At 56.5% G+C, this 22,146-nt stretch overlaps 3 protein-coding genes across 3 annotated transcripts; 2 read left to right on the top strand and 1 right to left on the bottom strand.

Moving 5' to 3' along the window:
* The first annotated feature begins 1,094 nt into the window (after positions 1-1,094).
* On the top strand, positions 1,095-7,650 carry ZPR1 (ZPR1 zinc finger). Its single transcript, XM_014608854.3, has 14 exons — positions 1,095-1,252; positions 1,385-1,546; positions 2,448-2,538; positions 3,012-3,082; positions 3,287-3,373; positions 3,463-3,585; positions 3,757-3,810; positions 4,067-4,133; positions 4,574-4,644; positions 5,184-5,273; positions 5,512-5,622; positions 5,984-6,070; positions 6,494-6,559; positions 7,031-7,650. The coding sequence occupies exons 1-14, from the start codon at positions 1,115-1,117 to the stop codon at positions 7,163-7,165; spliced, it is 1,353 nt and encodes a 450-aa protein (XP_014464340.1). The 5' UTR covers positions 1,095-1,114; the 3' UTR covers positions 7,166-7,650.
* Positions 7,651-8,288: 638 nt separating this feature from the next.
* On the top strand, positions 8,289-18,531 carry BUD13 (BUD13 homolog). Its single transcript, XM_059719850.1, has 11 exons — positions 8,289-8,474; positions 8,557-8,656; positions 8,981-9,065; positions 9,773-9,830; positions 10,544-11,649; positions 12,648-13,000; positions 13,350-13,458; positions 13,953-14,091; positions 14,381-14,565; positions 14,956-15,037; positions 15,667-18,531. Exons 1-11 carry the CDS (start codon positions 8,356-8,358, stop codon positions 15,758-15,760), a joined length of 2,430 nt encoding a protein of 809 aa, XP_059575833.1. The 5' UTR covers positions 8,289-8,355; the 3' UTR covers positions 15,761-18,531.
* Positions 18,532-18,601: 70 nt separating this feature from the next.
* LOC106738007 (uncharacterized) lies at positions 18,602-20,905 on the bottom strand. Its single transcript, XM_019480674.2, has 5 exons — positions 20,530-20,905; positions 20,065-20,203; positions 19,528-19,713; positions 19,133-19,275; positions 18,602-19,037 (listed from the first exon to the last, which is right to left on the bottom strand). The coding sequence occupies exons 1-5, from the start codon at positions 20,739-20,741 to the stop codon at positions 18,938-18,940; spliced, it is 780 nt and encodes a 259-aa protein (XP_019336219.2). The 5' UTR covers positions 20,742-20,905; the 3' UTR covers positions 18,602-18,937.
* Positions 20,906-22,146: the final 1,241 nt, after the last annotated feature.

Genomic DNA, 22,146 nt, shown 5'->3' with positions numbered 1-22,146 from the left:
CAGCCAGGTGCTCGGCCAGTCTCCTCTTGAAGACCCCCGGGGTAGGGGAGAGCGCCACCTCCCCTGGAGCCTGCTCCAGACTCTGGCCACCCTCACCGTGACGGTTTTCCTGGTGTCCAACCTGAATCTGCTCCCCGTCAGGTTGTGGCCTTTGCTGCTGGTTACTCCAAGGGGTGCCCTGGCGAACACAGCATCCCCTGTTCCCTGCTGCCTCTCCCACGGGTGAATGTGTACACAGGCAGTCCTCGATTTACAACGTTTCTAAATGGACACCCATTTAGTGTTTCAACTTTCTGATGTCGGTTTTGACTTCACGACGCTTGACCCGACGCCGTGCCACGCCGGCGAACACGTTCGCTGCGTCACGCGTGTCCCAGGACAGCGTCTGTCCAAGCTTTCCTGGGCGCTGTCTTCGAGAGAGCGGACGAGACTCCAGGAAACCTGGAGCCAGGACTCCCGGGAAGCCTCCAGCCAGGAGCTCTGCAACGCGTCCGGCCCAGGCACCTCGAAGGAGCGCTTCCAAACCCACACGGTTGCTGTTGACGATAGAAATACATTTGTGGAGCTCTGGGGCTCACCTATAATTGCTCGAGTGCACCATTCTGGGGTATTTTGGGTGAAAACTGGGTGTGGGGGCTGGGTTCGGGAAGCGACCCCCCAACGGTAATGTTGTGTCCTGCGGGGAAATCGGTTCCAAGTTATAATGTTTCGATTTTGAGAGCCGATTGCGTGGGGAGTCAGTCGGAGGATGCCCCTCAGCCCTCCCTTGCGGAGGCTCGGAAGGTGCCTCTCCTCGTGAGTCTGCCACCACACGTGGCCTCCTCTCCACGTTGTCCACGGCCCCCTTGAAGCGCGGTGCCGACACGTGGCGGCCCGAGCGGCGCCGTGCGGCGGGGGAGCGTCACCCCCTGCACCCATGCGGGAGGCACCTGCCCAAGGACGACACCGTGTCCAGGGGGGTCTGGGCCAGGCTGCGGCCTACTGAGGGCCCCCAAGCCTGAGTGGGAGTAGTTCCGCGTCACGTGGCCGCAGGGAGGCGGTAATACTTCAAAGGGGCGGGGCCCGCGCAGGAAGTTCCGGGTCGGAGGTGGGCGCGGGGCGGAAGCGGGGCGGCATGTCGGCCATCGGGGCGCTGGAGCCGGTGCGCGGGGCCGGGGCTGGGGCGGGCGGCGTGTTCCGGCCCCTCAGCGCCGAGGACGAGGAGCAGCAGCCGGCAGAGATCGAGTCCCTCTGCATGAACTGCTACCGCCACGTGAGCGCGAGGGGAGGGGAGGGGAGGGGTTGAGGGGCGGCGGGAGGTTTGTGGGGGGTTGTGCTGTCTCGTGGCCCCCCCGCACGTGCTGACTTGTCCCGTCCCGTCCCGTCGCGGTCCCGTGCCCGGCAGGGGGTGACGCGGCTGCTGCTGACCCGGATCCCGTTCTTCCGCGAGGTCATCGTCAGCTCCTTCGCCTGCGGCAGCTGCGCCTGGGCCAACACGGAGATCCAGTCGGCCGGGCGCATCCAGGAGCAGGGGGTGCGCTACGTCCTGGCCGTCGCGGCCCGGCAGGTGAGCCCCCGGCTGCTCCGACGGGCCCGGCCAGGCGGCAGAGGGGAGTTGCTTCTGCGTGTTAACGAGGTAGTCCCGGCCTGGCCGACGGGGACGCTTGTCCTGGATGCTGGCGCAGGACGATGCCCCTGAGTGTCCTGTGAGCAGCGACCAACCCACAGCGTGCGCGGCCTCCGGCGGCACTGGCAGAGCTGGGGCCTGGGCTGAGCTGACAGCTGGCTCGTTAACACTTGGATGCTTATTTTGCTGGGATCTTTTTTGACCCCGGCAGCCTGGGGTCGGGGGCTGGACCCGATGATGTTGCGAGGTCCCTTCCAGCCCGAACGCCTGTGAGACGTGTGTGGCGTTGTCGCCTGGTCTCCCCGCAGTGCGGGACCGAGCGCCCCCTCGCAGGAACCTGGAAACGCGGCCTGCAAGCCAGGGCCGGTTGTGCTGTCTGTCCGCAAGGGCAGTTCAACCAGAGGCAAGACGGGGAGGGGGAAATCGAGGCGGGTTCGAACCAGGACCTCAATTCTGTGTGGAAAATAGGCTTCCTTAGGGGCTGTCCTGAGAGCTGCTGCTCCAAGTGCAAAGCCCATTTCTGGGACCCCTCCTTTCCCCCATGAGTAGTCGCATGAATTTCTTCTTTAAGAAAAATGCAAAGCCCCCCCGTAACAAACCAGTCCAGTGCTCAGGCTCGTCTCCTTGGTAGGATGAGAAAAGACACGAGGCTCCTGTTGGCCCTAATGCATCTCGGCACCTTCCTGCAGCGCGGCAGCGATGGCGTAGGAACAGAAATGCAATCGTCTCTTGGTCTTGGGGTGTTCATTTTGCAGAAGCAGTTTTGCTGCTGTGACTGCACAGAAGCAGCGAACAACTGTCCTGTCGCATGCATTTAATCTCTTCAAATTGTTTTGCTCAGGACATGAATAGGGAGGTGGTGAAGACCGACTGTGCCACAGCTAGGATCCCAGAGCTCGACTTTGAAATCCCTGCTTTTTCGCAGAAGGGAGGTGGGTAGGTGATCTGTGCTCATATGGATGTTGCGGTGTGTGCTTTGTGGGGCTTTGCGGAGGTGGCTGCCTGAAGGTGGGGGGAGCTCGGCTTTTTGGCTTCACTGTCTTAAATCGTAGCGTTTTCCTGTCGTGGGCCCCAACTCTTCCAGCTGCGAGTCTGCCTGAAGCAACACCAGATGCCTGGCAGAAAGAGAGGGTTTTGCAGCTTAGCCTGTGCCTCACCTTTAACACAAGCTTGTAGAGATCTGGTGACTGGTTGGTTGTCCACTGACAAGCACATGGCAAATCTGTGGGTGGATAGCGCTGTCTCGGCAGGGAAGTGACAGACAAACAGGAGCTTGATTTCGTCTGGGAGGGTACGGAAGAACCCTAAAAGGGCCTGGTGAGGCAAGAGTGCTAACAGTTGGGGCCAAGGCAGCCGCATCAGCAGCACCGCCCTGCCATGCTTAATGTTGTTGTGTTCTTTTAAGCTCTTACCACCATCGAGGGGATAATTGACAGAGCTGTAGCTGGCCTGGAGCAGGATCAGCCAGTCCGCAGGGTAAGATGCCATGAGAAGGAGTGCTGTCTTGAGAGGCCTGCTTATAGGTCACGCTGGTTTTACAAACTTGATCGTTGTTGCCCGTTGCCTGCTAGCTGATGAGCTCCGGGCATCCAGAGGTCTCCGACTTAGGCCCCTGACAGCCCTGTCTGGAGATTCAGGTTGTTCCAGGGAGAGCTACATTTTGGATGATTCCTTTTGCAGGCAACAGACCAAGAGGTTGCAAATAAAATAGCTGAGTTCATTGACAAGCTAAAGCGGCTAAAGGAGGTGGATTCCTCTTTCACCTTTGTGAGTACTGGCTGGAGTAGGTAGGGATGGAGCCGCTTGTCTTTTGGAGGCAGTCGGAGCGGATTCTCACACTTCCTCTCCTCCGATAGATCCTTGATGACCCCTCAGGTAACAGCTTTGTGGAGAATCCCCATGCACCACAGAAGGATGAAGCGCTGGTGGTCACTCATTACAAGAGGACTCCCCAGCAGGCTGCGATGCTTGGACTTGAGGTAATACAGTCTAGTGAGAGGGAGCTGGGAAGTGTGTCCCTCCTTTGTCTGTCAGGGGAATGCTGTTGAGTAGCAGAAGTCCTCCCCTTCAGGTTTTCCCTGAAAGTCCCTGACTGGAGAATCAAGTGCTGGGAGCAGTTTGCACACTGATGTTGGTCTCTGCTGTTTCAGGCAGATGAGCCAGAGGAGAAGCCAGTTGACTCTGTGGAGGACCTGAGGAATGAAGTGAGTGATCTTGTTTCTGACAGGCTCCCTGGATCTAAGTGTGCCGCTTACTCCCTCAGCAGTGCCCCAGTGCACGTGGTGTTGCATGGGCCAAGGCAAAGGATTACCCAAAACGTCCAGCTTGCTGGACTAGGCCTCGCACTAGAGCAATCGGGGCCATGCATATCTAGATAAAAACTAGTTCTGAGAAGAATGTGCCTTCCAGACATGCATCCAGTGCATCAGCTCAGATGTTTCACTTGTCCTTACATTCTAGGTGTTGCAGTTCAACACCAATTGTCCTGAATGCAATGCTCCTGCCAATACAAATATGAAGCTAGTACGTATCCTTTTGTGGTGACCAGATGACTGGTACACGTGGAAGGTCTTCCTCCCTCACAGGATCTGTGATGGGGAGAGCCTCAGGAATTCTCTTCTGCATGTTGGCTGGGTTCCTTTTCCTGCAGGACATCCCCACAGGAGTGATCTAATCTGATATCCTGTGACAGCGTGACCCTTCCCCCCGGAGATCCACTTATGGCTTGGAAGCCTGTGTAGGAATCCTAACAGATCCAATGTTTAAAATGGAACCAAAGGCTGCAAATTGGGTACTTCCTGTAAAAATTGCTCCTGGCTCTGGTGACTTGCACCCTTGGGCCTTAACGTGTCAGTTGCCTCTCTCATTCGGCAAAGATTGCATCCTCATGTGTGAAGTACGCGGGGATGGGACTACTGAAGTGTGGGGGAAGATCTTGTTCCTTTTTTATTCCCTTGACTGCTGCAGAAATTCCACATTTCAAGGAAGTGATCATCATGGCTACGAACTGTGAGGCTTGTGGGCACAGGACAAATGAGGTGAGCTGCTTGTTGGGACAGTTGGAAGAGGGCCTTTGTTGCCCTCTCTGCAGGGACAAACTGCTGTTCTCTGCCTACTTCTCTACCTCAGACCCTCACCCACTCTTCAGAGCAGATTGCAGACACTGGGGTTATTGGTTGCTTTTTGTGGCATGTATTTAATTGGGCATAAGCTCGTCTTGCATGTTGCTTGCATCAGTGCCTTTCTGGTAGGGAGCTGCTTGTATTCCCAGCCTGGCTACTTCTGGGTGCATAGACTTTAAACCTCTGGGGTCTTGAAAGGTTTTCAAACTGTCGGCTGCTGGGGGAGGGGGTCTTGTTTCCCAGACAATTTAAGGATGGCAGGACTTCATTTTTTCTCATGCTAGCCATCCGAGGCAACGCCTGCAGCTCAAACATCCTCCTGCTAGTCACTTAGCAGATGCAGCTGCATGACTAATGTCTGCCCCAAGCCATCTGTTGGGGACCCTAGGACTGAAGAAGTGCCCCCTGTAAGGTACTCCTAAATGCTGTTTCACTAACTGCCAGTCTGTATTTAGGTGAAATCTGGAGGAGCGATAGAACCAGAGGGCACCAGGATCACCCTTCATATCACAGATCTCTCTGACATGACGAGAGACATTCTCAAGGTAACGTCTCCTTTCAGAGCCCCCTTTCTGCTCTGGGGGTTCTTTTGTTCTTTCTTGCATCTGATTTGGCAGAAGGAGGCATAGCAGTAAGCTCCTGGGTCTTATTCTAACTCCTGATCTGCTTGTCGTGGTCTTGGCCCTGATGGTGGACTGTGGTGTCGGAGGACAAGTCCATAGCCTCCCTTTAGACCCCCTGGCATGACATGTCTAAACACACCACTCTTTTTGTTCACTGCAGTCAGAGACGTGTAGTGTGGAGATTCCAGAGCTGGAGTTTGAGCTGGGAATGGGGGCTCTGGGGGGGAAATTCACCACTCTGGAAGGGCTCCTGAAGGACATCAGAGACCTGGTAAGCAGCTTGTACTGGGGAGACTGGGCGCAACTGAAGTTTGCTTGCAGCTGTGTGGCATAGATACCAGTGAGCTGGTGCTAACTGGCCTGTAGCACCCTCTGGGGCTCACTGGGTAGAGCCAGGGATCAGCATAGCTACTGCTACCCTGCAGCTTTCCCTGCCCTAATCTAAAGGTCTGAGCTGTTAGTCTCAGAAAATGAGCCTACAAGACCATACTGTGGGCAGAGGTGTAGAAGGGCGCTGTCCTTCCTGGTCACCTATTCCTGTTCCCTGTTGACTGCACCAGGGTTTAAAGCCCTGGGGAATATGGGCACAATCAGCAGGCAAGTTAGTTTCACTTGGCCTGTGTGTGTTGCAGGTGCAGAAGAACCCCTTCACGCTTGGGGACAGCTCTGCCCCAAGCAAAGTGGAGAAGCTGCAGGAGTTTGGCAGAAAGCTGCAGCAGGTTGGTGTCTTTCAGCTTAATTGGCAAGTGCTTCAGATTTGTTTCCTCCAGATCTGAAGTGCATGTAACTGAAACCTGAGGCATGTAGGTGGTGTTCCCCAGACACCTTTCACCAGTGTCCCCTTGTAAATGGGCTGCATGGCGGGATCTGTGAGTCTTGCTTCAGAACTATTAATATTCCTGAGAATATCAACCAGAACACCTAACAGTCTGTTGAATGGTGAAGGCAGTCCAAATACCTTCAGTGCCTTCTCTGCCTGTTATGGGGATGTACCTGTGTCAATGAGACGAGACTGACTGACTGATCATGGGCACCTGATATAAGATTTATGTGATGGAGGCTTCATTCCTAAAGGGGGGCACCCAGGGTCCTCTGAGCCCTTCAGCAGTGGTCGTTACAGCTGTTGATCTCTGTTTCCTCAGATCATGGAGGGGCAGATGGAGGCTCACTTCATTATGGATGATTCTGCAGGGAACAGCTACCTTCAGGTAAACAGGGCAGTTGTGAAGGCAGTTCCCCCAAGTCTCCTTAACAATTGCTTATCAGAGAATAATCAGCAGAACCTGCCCTGCTATGCAGCAGCCAAGGGCCTGTGAAGGGGCTGAGAAAGGGGGGAGATAATAGGTTAGTTCAGCCACTCTCAGGTAACTCTGGTTAAACTCAAGGGCAGGGAAACTGGATAGGAGACCTGTGGTGAAAGCATGGGGAGCTAGGACTGGGGTTTGTCTCCCATCTGCTCTCCTTGGTCTGGGGCAGGGTGTTCAGTGCCATGTTGCTGTGTAAGCGTTGGGGAAAGCCAAGGGTTAGCCTGCTTTTTCTCAGAGGAAGGGTGAGGCTTCACTGAGTTCTGAGGTCCCTTCCTGGATTTCCCAGTGAGTTCCTAGTATGTGCTGCTGCCCTGGGAACCAGCCAGGCTGCAGGAGAGGTGGCTGACTTGGACTTTCTTTCTGGACCCTCAGAACGTGTATGCTCCAGAGGAAGACCCAGAGCTGAAGGTGGAGCACTACAAGCGCACGTTTGAGCAGAACGAGGAGCTGGGTCTCAATGACATGAAGACGGAGGGCTACGAGGCAGGGCAGACCTCGGACCGGTAGCAGCACATGGAAGATGGAAGTCAAGCTGGCTTAATTGAATGATTGGTGTTTGACTCGAGTGGAGGAGCTGGATTGTCCAGCACTCGAGCTGTGCTTTTTCTTTAGGCAGCCTGAGGGCTTGCTCCTTTTTTTACCTTTTGAAAGCGGACAGCTGGGCATGTCCTATGAGGTAAACACAAAAGACATTTGGAGTCTGTCGACGTCCTTATTGCAGAGACCTGTTTACATTTTTCCTTATGCAACTGTAACCTAGATATCCGGGTTTTTGATTCTGTTCTTGTCAACCATATTGCCTTGAGCTGCACCAGCAAGGGTTAATGGGACCCTTCCCCCGCAAGGGGTGGCATGGAGTCCCTGCTGTGCTGCTGGTATCGTTACTGGCAGCCCAGTTCCGATTTGAAAGAGTAACCACTGTCGCCTTCCCTACGCTGTGTTCCACTGTACAGTCCCAAATAACATAAATAAAGTGGTTTCACTAAGTGCAAGTTTTCTCTTGTGCATGTTGCCAGGCTTGGGGGTAGATGGTCTCGGTTTCGGAAGTCTGCCTGAGGCGGTGTGATGATGCAGGGGGTTGCGTGGGGGAGGAGGGGCAGCAGTCTGGTGAAGAAGTGGCAGATCATCTGCTGCAGCTGAGGCTGGCTCCTCACCAAGCACAGGGCTAGGCCCAGTCCCACCTCTGCCCCCAAAATGTTAGATTCAAGTGCATGGGGAACAGCTGATGCTTGGGACTGCTATGATCATTGAAGTACCCTGGAGCTAAGTCCTCAGCTACGCCTGCATCCTGCTTGTGCTTTCCTGTTGCGACTCCAGTTCGAATTTGCAGACACAAGCCAGGCAGGTCCAGGCTGACTTGCACCTTTCTGGATTTAATTTGCCCCCATCAACCCCCAGTGGTGGGTGGGGGCCAGCTGCTCCCTGGGGGCTGCCCTTGGGAACAGCTGCGCCTTCCCCCTGGGTTGTCTGCCCCCAGCAGCAGCTGACCCCCGTGGGGCTGCGACCTACCCTGTCCCGGGAGCCGGGCAGGAACCATTTGCCCCTCTCAGGGCAACCCCACGTGGGGCCGATCAGGGAGCCGCTCCACTTCCGCTTCCGGCGTGCCCTCGCCCTCGCCTCGCAGCCACTTCTGGTTTGTCCCCGCCACCGCCCCGTAGCTACTTCCGGTTGGTCGCCGTAGCCGCTTCCGGAGTGTCATGGCGGCGGCGCCGGGGCTGAGCAAGGCCGAGTACCTGCGGCGCTACCTGGGCGGCCCCGACGCGGCGCCCGGCGGGAAGCGGCGCAAGCGGCGCAGGAAGGCGCCGGGCGGCAGTGGGTGAGCGCGGGGGGTGGTGGGGAGCCGGGGGGGGGGCGGGTCTGGGTCGCGGCCGGGGCCTGACGCCGCCTCTCGCCCGCAGTCTGCGCATCGTGGACGACGACGTGAGCTGGAGCAGCCTGGGCGCCGCCGACGGCCCCGAGCGCGACGAGGAGGAGGACGATGAAGGCGACGAGCCCGTGGTGGGTCCGGGCGGGCGGCCGTGTCGCGCGGGACGAAGCCCCATGGGTGGGGGATGCGGAGGCTGCCCCGTCCTGCCCCTTCCCGCAGCCCGGCCCCGGGCTCTCACCTGGCGGTTGCGGGAGCCAAGGGGTGTTTCCCGTTCTGGAGCTAGGGGGAAAATTAGCCACCAACGCAAAGGGCAGCGACGTTGGAAACGGGTTTTGAGTTCAGCGCACCAAAAGCCTGCGTGGCCCTTAGAAAGGAGGTTTCCAGCCCTGCCGTGCGAGCGTTGAGGTGGAAAGCCGTGGTTTCGGAGCGTTGTAACTCTGGCGTGATGCTTCCAGGTGGCAGAATTCATCGACGAGCGCCCGGACGAAGTGAAGCTGATGGAAGAATTCCGAACGAACAGCAAGTGGAAGGTTTTAGGAGGTCCGTGCGCGCCGCGGCCGCCCGCGAGGGGCGGGGGGGAGGTGGTGCGTCTACCAGCAGTAAGGTGCTCAGCTTGATACGGTGCGCTAAACCTACGGCAAGTCTCTGGCCCAAAGAAGTGCTCGAAGGACAGACGTAGAGAAGATGAGAGCGCCACGGCTGGGCAGAGCTAAAGCATTATTGGGTTTTTCTTCCCCGTTTGCATTACAGATCCCGTCTTGTGGAAGGCAGGTGTGGGACAAATAGGGACTTGACCAAAGAGAGGAGGTTTGCTTCAGCGGGGATGTTCCAAGAAGGGAGACGCGCAGCAGCAGGGGGGAGGAAACGAGCTAGGTTTCAAGACTGGGTGTGCTCCGGGAAGCAGCAGAGCTAGCGGATGATGATGACAGGACCCACCATTCGCCGTGGGGACGGGTGGAGTTGGGAACGAAAGCGTAGCTCCAGGTGCCTGGTCTTACGTGAGTGCAGTAGCGAGATGCCCCGCAGTGGCCAGGGGGCTGTGAGTGGTGTGACGGGTGTTTCTGATCCGTGCAGGCAGCCCTGGGCCCGGCCTCCCATCCTCCTCTCCCGAGTGATTCACCTTTGCAAGCTGAAAAGTGAAATGTCCTCAGTGAAGATGCTTTAGCTGCTCACGGCCCCATAAGCTCTAGGCTGCGCTCTGATCTAAGGGGGGGAATCGAAGTGGTAATTTTCTACTTTTTCTTTAGAACAGGATGAAGATTCCAGAAGCTCAGACCGGTCTCTGACTGCCAAGTCCTTAACCAGGTAGGAGGCTTTCATCAGGCCTGGTCCTCCTTTGTACTTTGTTTTCAGTATAGCCCTTGCTGTCCTGGGGTCTCCAGGCGCGTCTCGGTAAAGCCTCGTGGCGTTTTTTGAGATCAGTCAGGGCTGGATGGGGATTGCGTTCTCTACTGCCGATTACATTCTCTCACCTCTGGGGAAAAGCAGCAGCCGACAGAGTACCCAATAATAATGCGCCATCACTTTTGATACAGAGAGTGTGGAATTGTTCCCTGCTTGTGGAAGATACCAGGAGAGCATGGGTGCAGCTGGGGAAAGGTGGAAAAGAGCAAGGATGCTAAAGTTACGTTACTCCTCCTTTTTTGAATGCCACCCTTGGACCTTTAGAGACTGGTCTGGTGTATTTAATTACTAGGAGATGACTTGAGGAATGGCGTAGAGTAAGTCTGCTAGGTGGTTTTAGTGGCTTCAGGAGTACTGTGGGATTGCAAAGCGAGGCTGTTAAAAGTTTTGGCATGAGCCAGGTTCCAGCTTGGTGTTTTGAGGGCCGGAAGGTGAGAGTGTGGCCAAAGCTTGTGAGGCAGCAGTGACAGGCTGGGGGTGGCAAATTGGGCATTAACCTGTGAAACCGAGAACTGAGTGTGACTCAGTGACTAGAGCTTTATTCAGAAGAGCTGTTTTCACCCATGAGACCCACTGGCTGTTCTGTAAACCTGTGGCTTGATTTCTGTTTCCAGTTCAGAAGTGACAAAGCGGAAGAAAAATAAAAGCTCGCCCGACCCGTCACCGCCACGTCAGGTCCGCCACGACTCGCCTGACCCATCGCCGCCGCGCCGGGGCCGCCACGACTCGCCTGACCCATCGCCGCCGCGCCGGGGCCGCCACGACTCGCCTGACCCGTCGCCGCCACTGCACTGGGGCCGTCACGACTCACCCGATTCATCCCCGCCACCACGCTGGGGCCGCCACGACTCGCCTCACCTGTTGCTGCACCGGGGCCGCCACGACTCGCCCGACCCGTCACCACCGCGCTGGGGCCGCCACGACTCTCCCGACCCACCACCGCTGCGCCGGGGCCGCCACGACTCGCCTGACCAGCGGCCGTTGCGCCAGGCCCGCCACGACTCACCCGATCCATTGCCGCTGTACCGGGGCCGCCACGACTCGCCTGACCCGTTACCACCGCGCCGGGGCCGCCACGACTCGCCTGACCCGTTGCCACCGCGCCGGGGCCGCCACGACTCGCCTGACCCGTTGCCACCGCGCCGGGGCCGCCACGACTCGCCTGACCCGTTGCCACCGCGCCGGGGCCGCCACGACTCGCCTGACCCGTTGCCACCGCGCCGGGGCCGCCACGACTCTCCCGACCCATCGCCGCCGCGCCGGGGCCGCCACGACTCTCCCGACCCATCGCCGCCGCGCCGGGGCCGCCACGACTCTCCCGACCCATCGCCGCCGCGCCGGGGCCGCCACGACTCTCCCGACCCGCTGCCGCCGCGCTGGGGCCGCCACGACTCTCCCGACCCATCACCGCTGCACCGGGGCCACCACGACTCTCCCGACCCATCGCCGCCGCGCCGGGGCCGCCACGACTCTCCCAAGAGAGCTCATTCAGTGTCTGGTAGAAAAGGCAGCAGAGTTGCAGATGGGTCCTTGCCAGGAGGACAATCTGTTTCGAAAACGGGCTTCCTGGAGAAGTCGTCCTCGAGCCAGAGGCGCCAGGCTACACCAGATCTCTCACCTCCTAGGAAGAACCGACACAAGTCTGAGCTAGAAACATCACCGCCCCAGAGGAAGAGGCCTGGGTCCCCAAGCGGCCCCAAAAGGCCAAGCAGCACAAGAGGCGAGTGTGGCAAGTGCATGAGATGCTGTGCTGTTTCCTTGGCTTTAGAGCAGGAGGTTGCTGTCAGGCTGGTATTTAAAGGCACTGCTTTGTGATTGTGCTTCCCTGTACCTGCAAGGGGGACAGGATTTGGATCCATTTTCACACTCCTGGTGGGTTACAGGTGGTAGGGCATTTGCTTGCCTAACAGTAGGAACAAAAATGCCCTCTACTCCAGCGGTTTGAACAGTGAGGCTGGTTCTCACAGTCCCGTCCTGTTCATCAGATTGAGCAAAGGGCTAAAGATCATAACAGCAGTCACTGGACAGGGCTGCTGTGGAAAAGGCGATTTCATGCGTAAGGAAAAAAAAATCCCTGCAGAAGGCGGAGGGTTAAAACATGCTTGCCCTGCTTCTCTTGCTTTTTTCGTCTTCTCTTAGGCCCTGCCTTTTATTAGGGAAAAAGTGTCTTTTGAATATGTTAACTTGCCTGCTTTCATATTCCAGCTCAGGTGAGACCAGTGGTGCTACCGTGTTTGCTGGGAAAGGAGGAGCGTGACGCTTATCTCCGCCAGCAAATATGCTGCTCTGTGCTTGTTGCTGTGGCTTCAATCTGTGCCAGATTGAAGATACCCCCTTTGTCCTGATGGCAAAGCTGGGGCTTTACTGATACCTTGCACTGGTGGGAAGTAGACACAACTGGCATTGTCGTGTTGCCCTTGTTCACTGGAAGAGGATGGGTACTTAACAGTGTTTGTGTTTATCTAACAAAGGAACTTTCTGAATCCCCAGCTGTCCCTGCGTGCTGAGCCTGTGGTTTGATAAGAAGGGAAACGTCCAGGGCTCAGCCACTGCTGTGCCCCTGTAACCATCTGCATGTTTGATTTGCCTTGGTCTGGTTTTCAAGCGGGTTGATTCAAATTTGTAGTGGGGGCCTTGTGAACCAGATTTTTAGCCTTTTACGTGGCCCCTGAGTTTGTTTTCCTTGGATTATAATTCAGTCTCCCTCTACTGTTACAGGTTCTTCTCCAGGCAGTAAGAAGTCCCAGCAGGCATCGTCTTCCAACAGGCGCCAGAGACATGATTTGGACGCTTCGCCACCACGGAAGAGTGCCCAGAACTCTGATTCAGACCTTTCCCCACCGCGGAGAAATCCCAGGCCAGGCCACTTGCATCGTGACTCCCCTCCTGGTCTTGCTCCTTCCAAAAGGCTTCGGGACAAGTCTTCAGATTCTGATTTATCTCCTCCCCGAAGGAGTCAGGCCTCTGGGAAGAAACACCACAGTTCAAGGAGCCCTTCTGACCTCTCGCCACCTCTTCGAGGACAGGACTGTAAAGGATCTCCCCAGAGAGAGAGAAGAGAAGGCCAGAGAGTAAGGATGTAGGCTTTGGCTTCTGGGTTGCAAAACTCATGTGGTGGCTGGTGTGGAAACTTGAGAAATCCAGTAGTATCCAGCTTGCAAAATACAGGCTTGCCAGGCTGCCCTGCCAGCGTGCCTCACCCCTGGCTAGCAATGAGCATAGCTCCAGGGCAGGGAGAGGAGAGCTCTGTTGTCTTGGCCCACTTGGTCTCTCATGCTGCTCAGACTGGGTGCAGTGGAGCGACTTTGTGCCAATGGGATGGCCGTTTCTCCTAAGAACTGCTCTGAGAGCACCAGCTTGTTTTACTAGGCAGCAGCTGGCAGCCCGTGTAACTCAGGAGGATCCTTTTTTGCTTTGCAGGCTAGTCAGATGCTGTCTGGGGGAAAAGCTGGATTGGTGTCGGCCGACCTGCTGCGGCAAGAACAGCAGGAGCTCCGGAGACGGGATAGAAGTAACAAGCACTTGGAAGGTAAAGGGTGTGGAGGCTGCCAGCCTCAGCCTCCTTTTTGTTGGCAGAGTGATTCTTAATGCTGCTTCAGTCCTCATCCTGGTGGGGTGTGGTTGGGCCTGGGGGGCACCTAGACGTTCTGAAGAGCCCTTGAGAGTGGAGGTGCAGGGTTTGTGAAGTAAAAGAAGAATCAATGGTGGGGTCCCAAGGACCGTCCCCATGAAGGAACACAGAAGGGAGAAGCAGCTGGGACTTGCCTCTGCAGTGGGCTGTGATGGGTTCATTAGGTCTTCAACAAACAGGGCTGGACTGAGGCCAGAGGGATCAAGCAACAACCACAGCCTGAGTGCTGAAGCTGGGGCGTCCGCTGTGTCATTGCCTGGGGATGTCTGTGAGGCGGGCATGCTTACAGCAGTGAGCTGGGTTGAGGTGCATTTCAGTACCGAATGTCAGGCAGTTGCTGAGGTTCTGGATTTAGTCCACAGTGAGTAACCCTGAAATTCTGATGCCCTCAGATGAATCCCAGAATGCAGAAACTGTCTTCCGAGACAAGTCAGGCCGCAAGAGAGACCTTGCCCAAGAGCGACTTGAGCAGCAGAAGAAAGCGGCGGAGAAGGCTAGGAAAGACGAGCAATATGCCAAGTGGGGCAAAGGGTGAGTGCGTGTCTCTTGTCCCTGTGCTGTAGTGCATGTGTGCGTGATACAGTTGTGTCCACTTGAGGCTTCTTAGTGACCGTAGACCCTGCACAGAAGGGCAGTATGGTTCTGATTACCAGATGTTCCACATCCTCTTGCAGATCCCTTCAAGCTTCCCGCACCCCACTGAGGTGTGGATCGTGAGAGGTTGCTTTGCCCTCTGCCAGCCGTGCTGAGAAAGCGGCAAGCCGTGTCTGGTGACTCCTGACTGCTTTGTAATGTGAGGCTTTGTGTGGTTCTTTTCCAGCCTGGCTCAGAGCAAACAGCAGCAGCAGAATGTGGAGGATGCAATTAAGGAGATGCAGAAGCCCCTAGCTCGTTATATTGATGACCAGGAATTGGATCAGATGTTGCGGGAGCAGGAAAGAGAAGGAGACCCCATGGCCAACTTCATAAAAAAGAGGAAGACAAAAGAGAGCAAGGACAAGAAAGGTTGGGGTGCTGAGATGCATTTAGTGGGTTTAGAGCTTCCAGTGGTGCACTGACCTGTCAGTACGTAGCACAGACTCCGTGTAACGGGCAGTCTGGTGCCTGGTGGGTACTGTTCCTGGCTGGCTTAGAGACAGCGGTGCCTCAAGTGGACACGCACCAGCTGTGTTAGGTTCTCCACTTTTCCTTCTGGTTGAGTGCACGTAGAAATCCACAGAGCTAAAGTGAATGAAGTGCATGTGTGTCTGGAAGCTCCTTCCACAAATGAGGGAGAGCTGTTTAGCAGTCTCTCTAGCTCTGCCTTCTGACATGTACTGATGTAGACACTTCTAAGTGGTTCTGACTATAACTCATCGGGCTAAAACAGTAACTGGTTCTGTTCTTTTTATCTAGAGAAACCCAGGTACAGTGGACCAGCACCTCCGCTCAACAGGTTTAATATATGGCCTGGCCATCGCTGGGACGGGGTGGACAGGTAAGCTTTTCTGGAGCTGTTTGAGTAGTGCCCAGCACAGCAGTAGAAGTAGTAACCGAGGCTCTGCCCTGTAGAGCTTGCTGTCTAGAAGTCCCTAACTCTCCCAAGGTCTAGCTGGTCTGTAGAAGGAGCTCAGTAAGTTTAAAGGGTAGGGCCATGTGCAGAGGTGTCGCAGTAGCAGGGTGTTGGGCTTGCTGATCTGGGGTCCCTTCCAGTCCTCTAGCCCTGTGATAACCCAGAGGAAGGCATGGGAGATACCTGATGCGGTGCCCTGTGTGCCGTGAGGCTTCTGGCTCTTGTGCAGCTTGATGAACTTGTGAATCTCCAGGTGGGGGGAAATCTGTAGCGTGCAGTTTGTGTTGGTCACTAGGCACTTGGGAAGGGCCTGGGCCAGAGCAGTGCAGGCTGCCACTCTGGCTTTTGTGCTGCTAGGCCGCTGTGCTGCCACCAGATGGCACCAGCTGTGTTAGCTGTAGATCCGGGCTGGACCGGAGCGGGAACTCCAGGGAAGGGATCAGGAGCAGGGCGTCCGAGTCATCTGGCCTCAACAGAAAGTTTCATACGCTTAGAAATAGCTCGATGAAGCAGACTGCACACCCACACGTGCTCTTCTGGGTGTTGTTTTACAGGTCCAATGGATTTGAACAGAAGCGCTTTGCTAGACTAGCCAGCAAGAAGGCCGTCCAGGAGCTCGCCTACAAGTGGAGCGTTGAGGACATGTAAAGCTAAATGGGATAGGGGATGGAGCTTTTGACTTGTTTTCCAGGTGGCAGCGAGACCTCTGTACACCTAGGGCCGCTGCCACAGCTATACGAGATGGCTCATTCTTCCCTGCTGCCCCTAGCCCTCAGTGTTGAACTGAACTGTCTTTGGGGGTCACTGCTGGTTTTCAAGGAGAGCTTACGGTGCTCCTGGAACACGACGGAAATGGGGTTTCTCTCTCCACTCGGGTAAAGAGAAGAAAAGGTTCCTGGGGTTCAGAGAAGAACTGCAGCTATACCATGAGCAACCAGAAGACTTGCTGTCCTAGGAAAATACAGCACCCAGGAGCGCTTCTGCTCTCTAGGAACCTGCTGCACCAGGTAGAGACAATGATTTCTGGCCTGACTCCATCTTTTTTACCAGTTGATATAAAGTCTGTATTTAAGTCTATTTTCAGCCAAATCCATTTTCCCCCAGGGTTTGTTCCACAGATCCCTGATTCTTCTGCTGTCCCAAATCTCAGGGCCTGTTATGGGGAGAGGGGAGGGTTAAGAAAAACTCGTTTGTAGGGGCAGAATTCTTTTATGCACTAGGACTATGAGTGAGATGTCCATGCAATGCCAGCAAGTATTTGCAGGTAGTGATGACAGCGAGGCCTTCACCACTGGCTGACTTGCCTCTGGCAGATCTATCTGGTATCAGTGGTGACAAAGTCAAAAATAGCTGTGTTTTCGATAAGTTCAGGTGGCTTCTCTGCCTTGTAGGGAACATTTATAACGTAGACGTTTCTCCTAGTTCTCATCTGAGCAGTGATAGGCAGCGAAATGTTCACCAGCAACTGCTGCTCCAGTTAGAGCAGGGGGTCTCCAGGGACTGGTGGTCACTGTCTGGAGGAAGGGGTATGGGTGGAAAATGGTATTGTTGTGGTACAGATTGTTGCTGTATCTGATGCAGCAAAGCCCCCCCGTGCAGAAGCTCCCGCAGCCAGTCTAAGGCTACTTATTAGTGAGAAGATGCAAGTAAATGGGGGGTTTAAATGATTTCAGCCCGATGTTGTTTTCTTTTGGGATCTGATGGCAGGGAGCCGGGGCGTGGTTCCAGGAGAGCATCCTTGATTCCATTAGACAGGCTTGGCAGTTGCTCAGTTGCCATGTCTCAGCCCAGCCATCTGTCAGCTGAGACCAGAAATGTAATTGTACTAGAGCAGACCTCTTAAACAAACCAGGCCAAGACTCTGAGCTACGGCTCGTGCAGAAACAGTTGGCCTGTTCCCTTCTGGAGAGAGAGCACCTCTGGTCGTCAGAGTCCCTCTTTGCTTACACTGCAGAGAAAACGTGTTGAATGCAGCCAGCTGTTTTCATGGAAGCTGCCTGCTTGATGGGAGCTTGGGGCTGGTGATGTGAATTGGGCTTTGGCCCTTCTGTGTGCTGGGCCTGGAGAGGCAGTGGGGGGAGACGGTACCACAGATATTTTCATAGGAAATGTATGAACCTTGGGCATCTCCCCTCTGCGAGGTGGTGCAGCCCCTTTTTTATTTCCTGCATTGAGCTGATGGCTCGGAGCCTGTCTGAGGCTCTGCACAACTGTTGTTTATTAATATGTTTGTGCAGTGCAGGGTTTCTTCTTCTTTTTTTTTTTTTTTAAATCCACAAGAGAAAATGGGTGAAAAATAGCCAAGCTGCAGCCAGCTGGAGGAAGGCTTGGACCTGATTTTTCTAGCATCTGCTGCCATCGCAGAGTCTGCAATTAGTGCAGCTGAACAAATTGTGCTTCACTAACACCTTTCAAAGTCTGCTGGAACTCGCCCGGGCTGCAAGCAGGCACTTGCTGGACCCCAGCTGCTGTGACAGTCTCCTGCAGCCACCGGGGAACAGCACTTCAGCCTCGTCGCGTGCTGAGAGGCAGATGCGCACCCCACCTTGCTGCGCATAAGCTGCTGAGCGTTTAGGCGGCCAGTGGCTGAGGCCAGGAGGGTGCTGAGCTCCTGGGGGAACAGTGGTTTTGCCTGAGTAATTAAGCTTGGTGACTCTGAGCCTGAGCAGCATGTGGAAGGGCAGGTAAGAGTGCAGTCGTGGGGCCCTGCTGTAGCCCATGGATCAAGGAAAGTGATCGGGAGATGGAGTCTCTCACGCCAAGGCCATAACAGTTGCTAAAGCTAACAGAAGCGTTTCCAGCATCACATGCACGCTAAACGCAATCTTCCTGTTGTGTTCTCCACTGCCTTCACCCACTTCTGGAGTCCAAGGTGATTGCACCCTCCAGAGGCCTTGCACTAGGCACGGTTGTTCTGGCGACAGGAGGGAGAAGCAGCACAAGGAAGGGCCTGGTTATACCACAGATGCTGTGGCGCAAACGCATACCTACAGTGCATACTGGCCTGGGGAAAGGTGCGATACCCATCGACACTTCCGCCCATAATGTGAGAGTTGGAAACACCTTCAGAGTTTTGAATGGATGCAAGCTGCCGGCTGCTGCCCTCTGAAGATCTAGGCGAATACCCTCGTGTTTTTGTCACCCACTTTCTCCGTTCCACAGTACTGCACTACTGCATTCCTCTTACTGCAGCCTTGTAGAAAACTGCTGCCCCTGGGTTGGAGAGCACCGTAGTTTTCTCAGGACCATTCCAACACCACTGCTAAGCATGAGTTGTCTGATACCCGTTCGCTGCACTAGCTTATTTTTTTGCAACTTATTTTAAAAGTTAAAGTTTTAGGCACTAGCAAAGGCACGTTGTTTGTACACCCAAGTTCATTATGATGTGGAATTTGTACCATAAAACTACTGTGTTTTTACTTTCATGTATTTTCTTTTTAAGATGCTCTTTAGTGTGCATGCAAAGCAACCGCCACTTGTAGCAGTGTCTGCGTCTCACATTTTAGATGAGGCATTTTAATATTGTTAAGATACACTAAAAAACCCATCCTCTCCTGCCAAGTCGTCCCCCCCCATGGATAGAGCTGCCTTGCCAGGAGGTCCACTGTCCATCTCAGGCTTCAATTGGCAGAAGGCAGGGCAGCAGCTTGGGGACCAAGTGGCTCACAAGGCATGAGCTTTCGTAGGCAGCAGCCTCCTTCATCCGATTCTAGTCTTGTTCCTTGCATCTGATGAAGGAGGCTTTTGCCCGCAACAGCTCACGCCTCCCCGAGCCGGACAGTCTCAGGTGCTGCCCTGCCCTCCTTTCTGCCTGCTGTCCCGCCTCTAGGCTTCAACAGGTGCAAGAGAATTCACCTCTTCTCCTGCCTTCTGCTGTTGCTGAATCAGGTACGTTTGCAGACGACAAACTGGGAGCGGCAGCAGCCTGAAAGAAAGGGCGCAAACCCCGTTATCTCGGTGCATGCCTATGGTAGAGCAGTGCCCGGCCCCCTCGACCTCCTGCACAGCCCAGAGCAGCACCTGTACGAGTCCCTGTGGGTGGTGGAGAAGTCCTGCTCTCCCTGTGCCTCCATGGCCTGCTGCTCAGGTTTGCAGCTCTTTGCTTTCTCTGCTCTCTTGGGCAGGTAGGTGCTGTGCGTGGTGGTTTGGCATTCGAACTTGGCCTAGAAATCAAGCGTCTCAGAGTGGAGTGAGCGGGAGACATGCAGGGACTATTCTGATGTGTCCCCTGCACCTTACCGAGTAAACATGAGCTAACTGCAGGCTGGGGAATGCCGCCTGCTCCCTTGCCAAGGGCAACCCACCCACGTCCTACCCACTGCTCAGCAAGGTTGTTGCATGGGAAGGAGGAGAGGGAAGGCACTAGTGATTATCATAGTGTGACAGCAGGCACCACCCTGCACCAGGCCCGTTACCAGCGGCCGGATGTAGATGCCATCGTGGGGGTCACCGTGCCGGATTCGGGGCTGTGCTCCCCAGTCTCTGAAGAAGAACTTGTGGGCTGTGGAATCGCTGAATTTGGCCGCGAGGGACTTCAGCACTGTGGTGGGTCGCTGGACGGTCCCAGAAGGCCTGTCCAGTGGCAGAGGTGGGTAGGACAGCTGGGAAGAGACAAGAAGGGCTCCTAGGAAAAGGCCATGAAGCCTGATGGAGGGGCAAGAGCCCACCGCTGTGCAGCACCCATGGAGAAACCCCCTTCAGCAGCTTGCAAAGCCTCTGAGCCCACATGGCAGGGGGGCTGCCCCAGTGATGGGGGGGCTCAGAGAGTGGAGGAGACTTGCCCAAGGTCCCAGAACAAGTCAGTGTAAGAGCTGGGCATTAACCGTGGAGGTCCTGGACTCCACTATCCCAGTGCGTTGCCCTTCTCCCGTGAGAAGACAGCAATGGCAATTCACCTTCCCCAGGGAGCCCCTCGCTGCCCGCCAGAGCCGCCTTTTGCCCCCCGCACTCACCTTGGTCACTGTGTCTCCACTGAATTCTCCACCCCGCTCTCTCCCCAGCTCATCCTTCAGCCTGACGAGGCCGGCGCGAGGGTACCTGCCAGGGTCCCAGCCGCGGTAGCTTTCCCTCTGCACTGTCTGGAAGCTGGTGCTGGGGGGAGAAAGCCGCATATAAGCTGCAGAGATAGGAGTCAAGTCTCTGGGCTGTCTTGGGGCTTTGACCCGCTGGGCAGCCTAAGTGTGCCGTCATCGTGGGTGGGGGCAGCCCCCACTGCCAGCCTGATGGGAGCAGCCTGCCTGTCTCCAGCCCCATCCACCTGCAGGTCTTAAAGCCCTTTCCAATAGTGAAGTGACACTTCCTTCCCCCTGCCCAGACTGGCACCTGGGTCTGCAAGGAGGCTCCTTTCTCCCTGTGCTGGTGTCCTTCCCCCCGCAGCTCCCCAAAGGCCCCTGGGCCCACTTGCCCGCCCCGCTCACCCGAGGCTCTGGTTGATGGCCAGGTTGTCCAGAGCGGGCTGGGCAAGCAGGGCTCGGGCAGGCAGGGAGGCACGTGCTGGGAAGTCGCTCTGGTACCAGGTCATGTACTCCACCTGGGCCGGCTGCCCCGCAGCCTCTGCCCCCTTTGTGGGGGCCCGTGCCCCCCTCCTCTCCAAGGGCACCGGGCAGTAGGTGGACCCGTGGGTAGTCATGTTGTGAGCACCTGGGGAAGTAGAAAGCTGACCTGGGGAGGTGGGAGCAAGGCCTAAGGCCTGTGTTCGGCAGGGCTTGACCCCTTTGCTACCACTTGTGATAGGGCAGCCAGGTGGGGAGCTCCATGCTGCTGCAGTGGTTGTGGTGACACCGGGGTTCGGCAGCTGTTTGGCAATGGGGAGAGACAAGGGATCAAACCCCCCTGGCAGCCCTTTTTGGGCTCAGCAAAGTTGCCTGCTCCATGGGATGGAGAGGATGGCACAGGCCTGTGCACCGTGCCCAGCCCTGTCACCTGGGAGCAGCAGAACCAGGGGAGAGAGCCCCGTGAGTCACTGCTGCCCATCATCTTTGAGGGCCAGGTGTGCCTGCAGACCCTTGCTGCGCGTGGGCTTGGGGCCAGGCTTGGCGAGAAACTCTCGTGGGGTGGTGGTCTCCTGCGCCGCAGCCCAGTCAGGTGTCAGGAGGAAACGGGGCCCTGGCGTGAGCTTCACCTGCCCGATGGCTCCAGCCCCGTGGCACAAGTGTGGAGGCCATGCCCAGGGTGCAGATACCTGCTAGTGCCGGCAGCTCCCCATAGCGAGTTGGCCACTGCCCCCATCGGCCTCCGAAGCAGTCCTGCGCAGTGGTGCTGGGGTGGGCAAAGGGGGCCGCCGTGTGCTGCATCTGGCTCGGGGGCTGCTGGAGGGCTGTCACCGCCGGCGCCTGGGGCGGGAAGTGGAGGCTGTAGAGCATCTGCCTTCGGAAGGGCTCTCGTGGGGGCCGGCACGGCTCCTGCAGCAGACCAGCGCTCCAAGCATCGCCTGTGGGCTTGGGATGCTGCGGGGGTTCATCCAGCTGCTCCTGGGTGGATTCTGTCACATGCTGCCCACTGCTCAGTGCCACCCTGGGGCCCTGCCCCTTCCATTCCCTGAACCCAGGGGACAGCCCCAGAGGCTCGGAGCCGTGCCCGGCTGCATCCCAGAGCTCCTGCCAGCCCCTGCCTTACCTGCACACGGGGCTTGGTCCTCTTGCCTGGCACTGGAGGCACGAACTCTGCTTGCTGCGTGGTGCTGAGGGCCTTGCCCGGGGGTTTGGGGTGCAGGGGGGTGTGCAGCAGCCTCTTGCTGCTGCACCGGGGGATGCCTGGGGGGACAGCATGGGGTCAGGGTGGGCAGCCTGGCGGCACCAAAGGCAGCCCTGGAGCCCTGCTCACCTGGCAGGTACGTGTACGTAGCCTGGTAATGGGACAGCAGGGCCCCTTCCTGCACCCCGGCTCCCGGCTGGCCCTGCTTCCGGCAGTTCTTGTGGCGCTTGTGTCGGCTGCGCGGAGAGATGGGCGCGATGAGGCTCCAGAGGGAGGCTCTGTACTGGCCAGGCACGGGCGCTGGTGTGTCCCAGCACAGCTCTAGCTGGCACTGCCACCCT

This window comes from Alligator mississippiensis, chromosome 16, assembly GCF_030867095.1.
Source record: "Alligator mississippiensis isolate rAllMis1 chromosome 16, rAllMis1, whole genome shotgun sequence".
Lineage (NCBI taxonomy): Eukaryota > Metazoa > Chordata > Crocodylia > Alligatoridae > Alligator > Alligator mississippiensis.
This window is presented reverse-complemented; position numbering and strand designations above follow the sequence as displayed.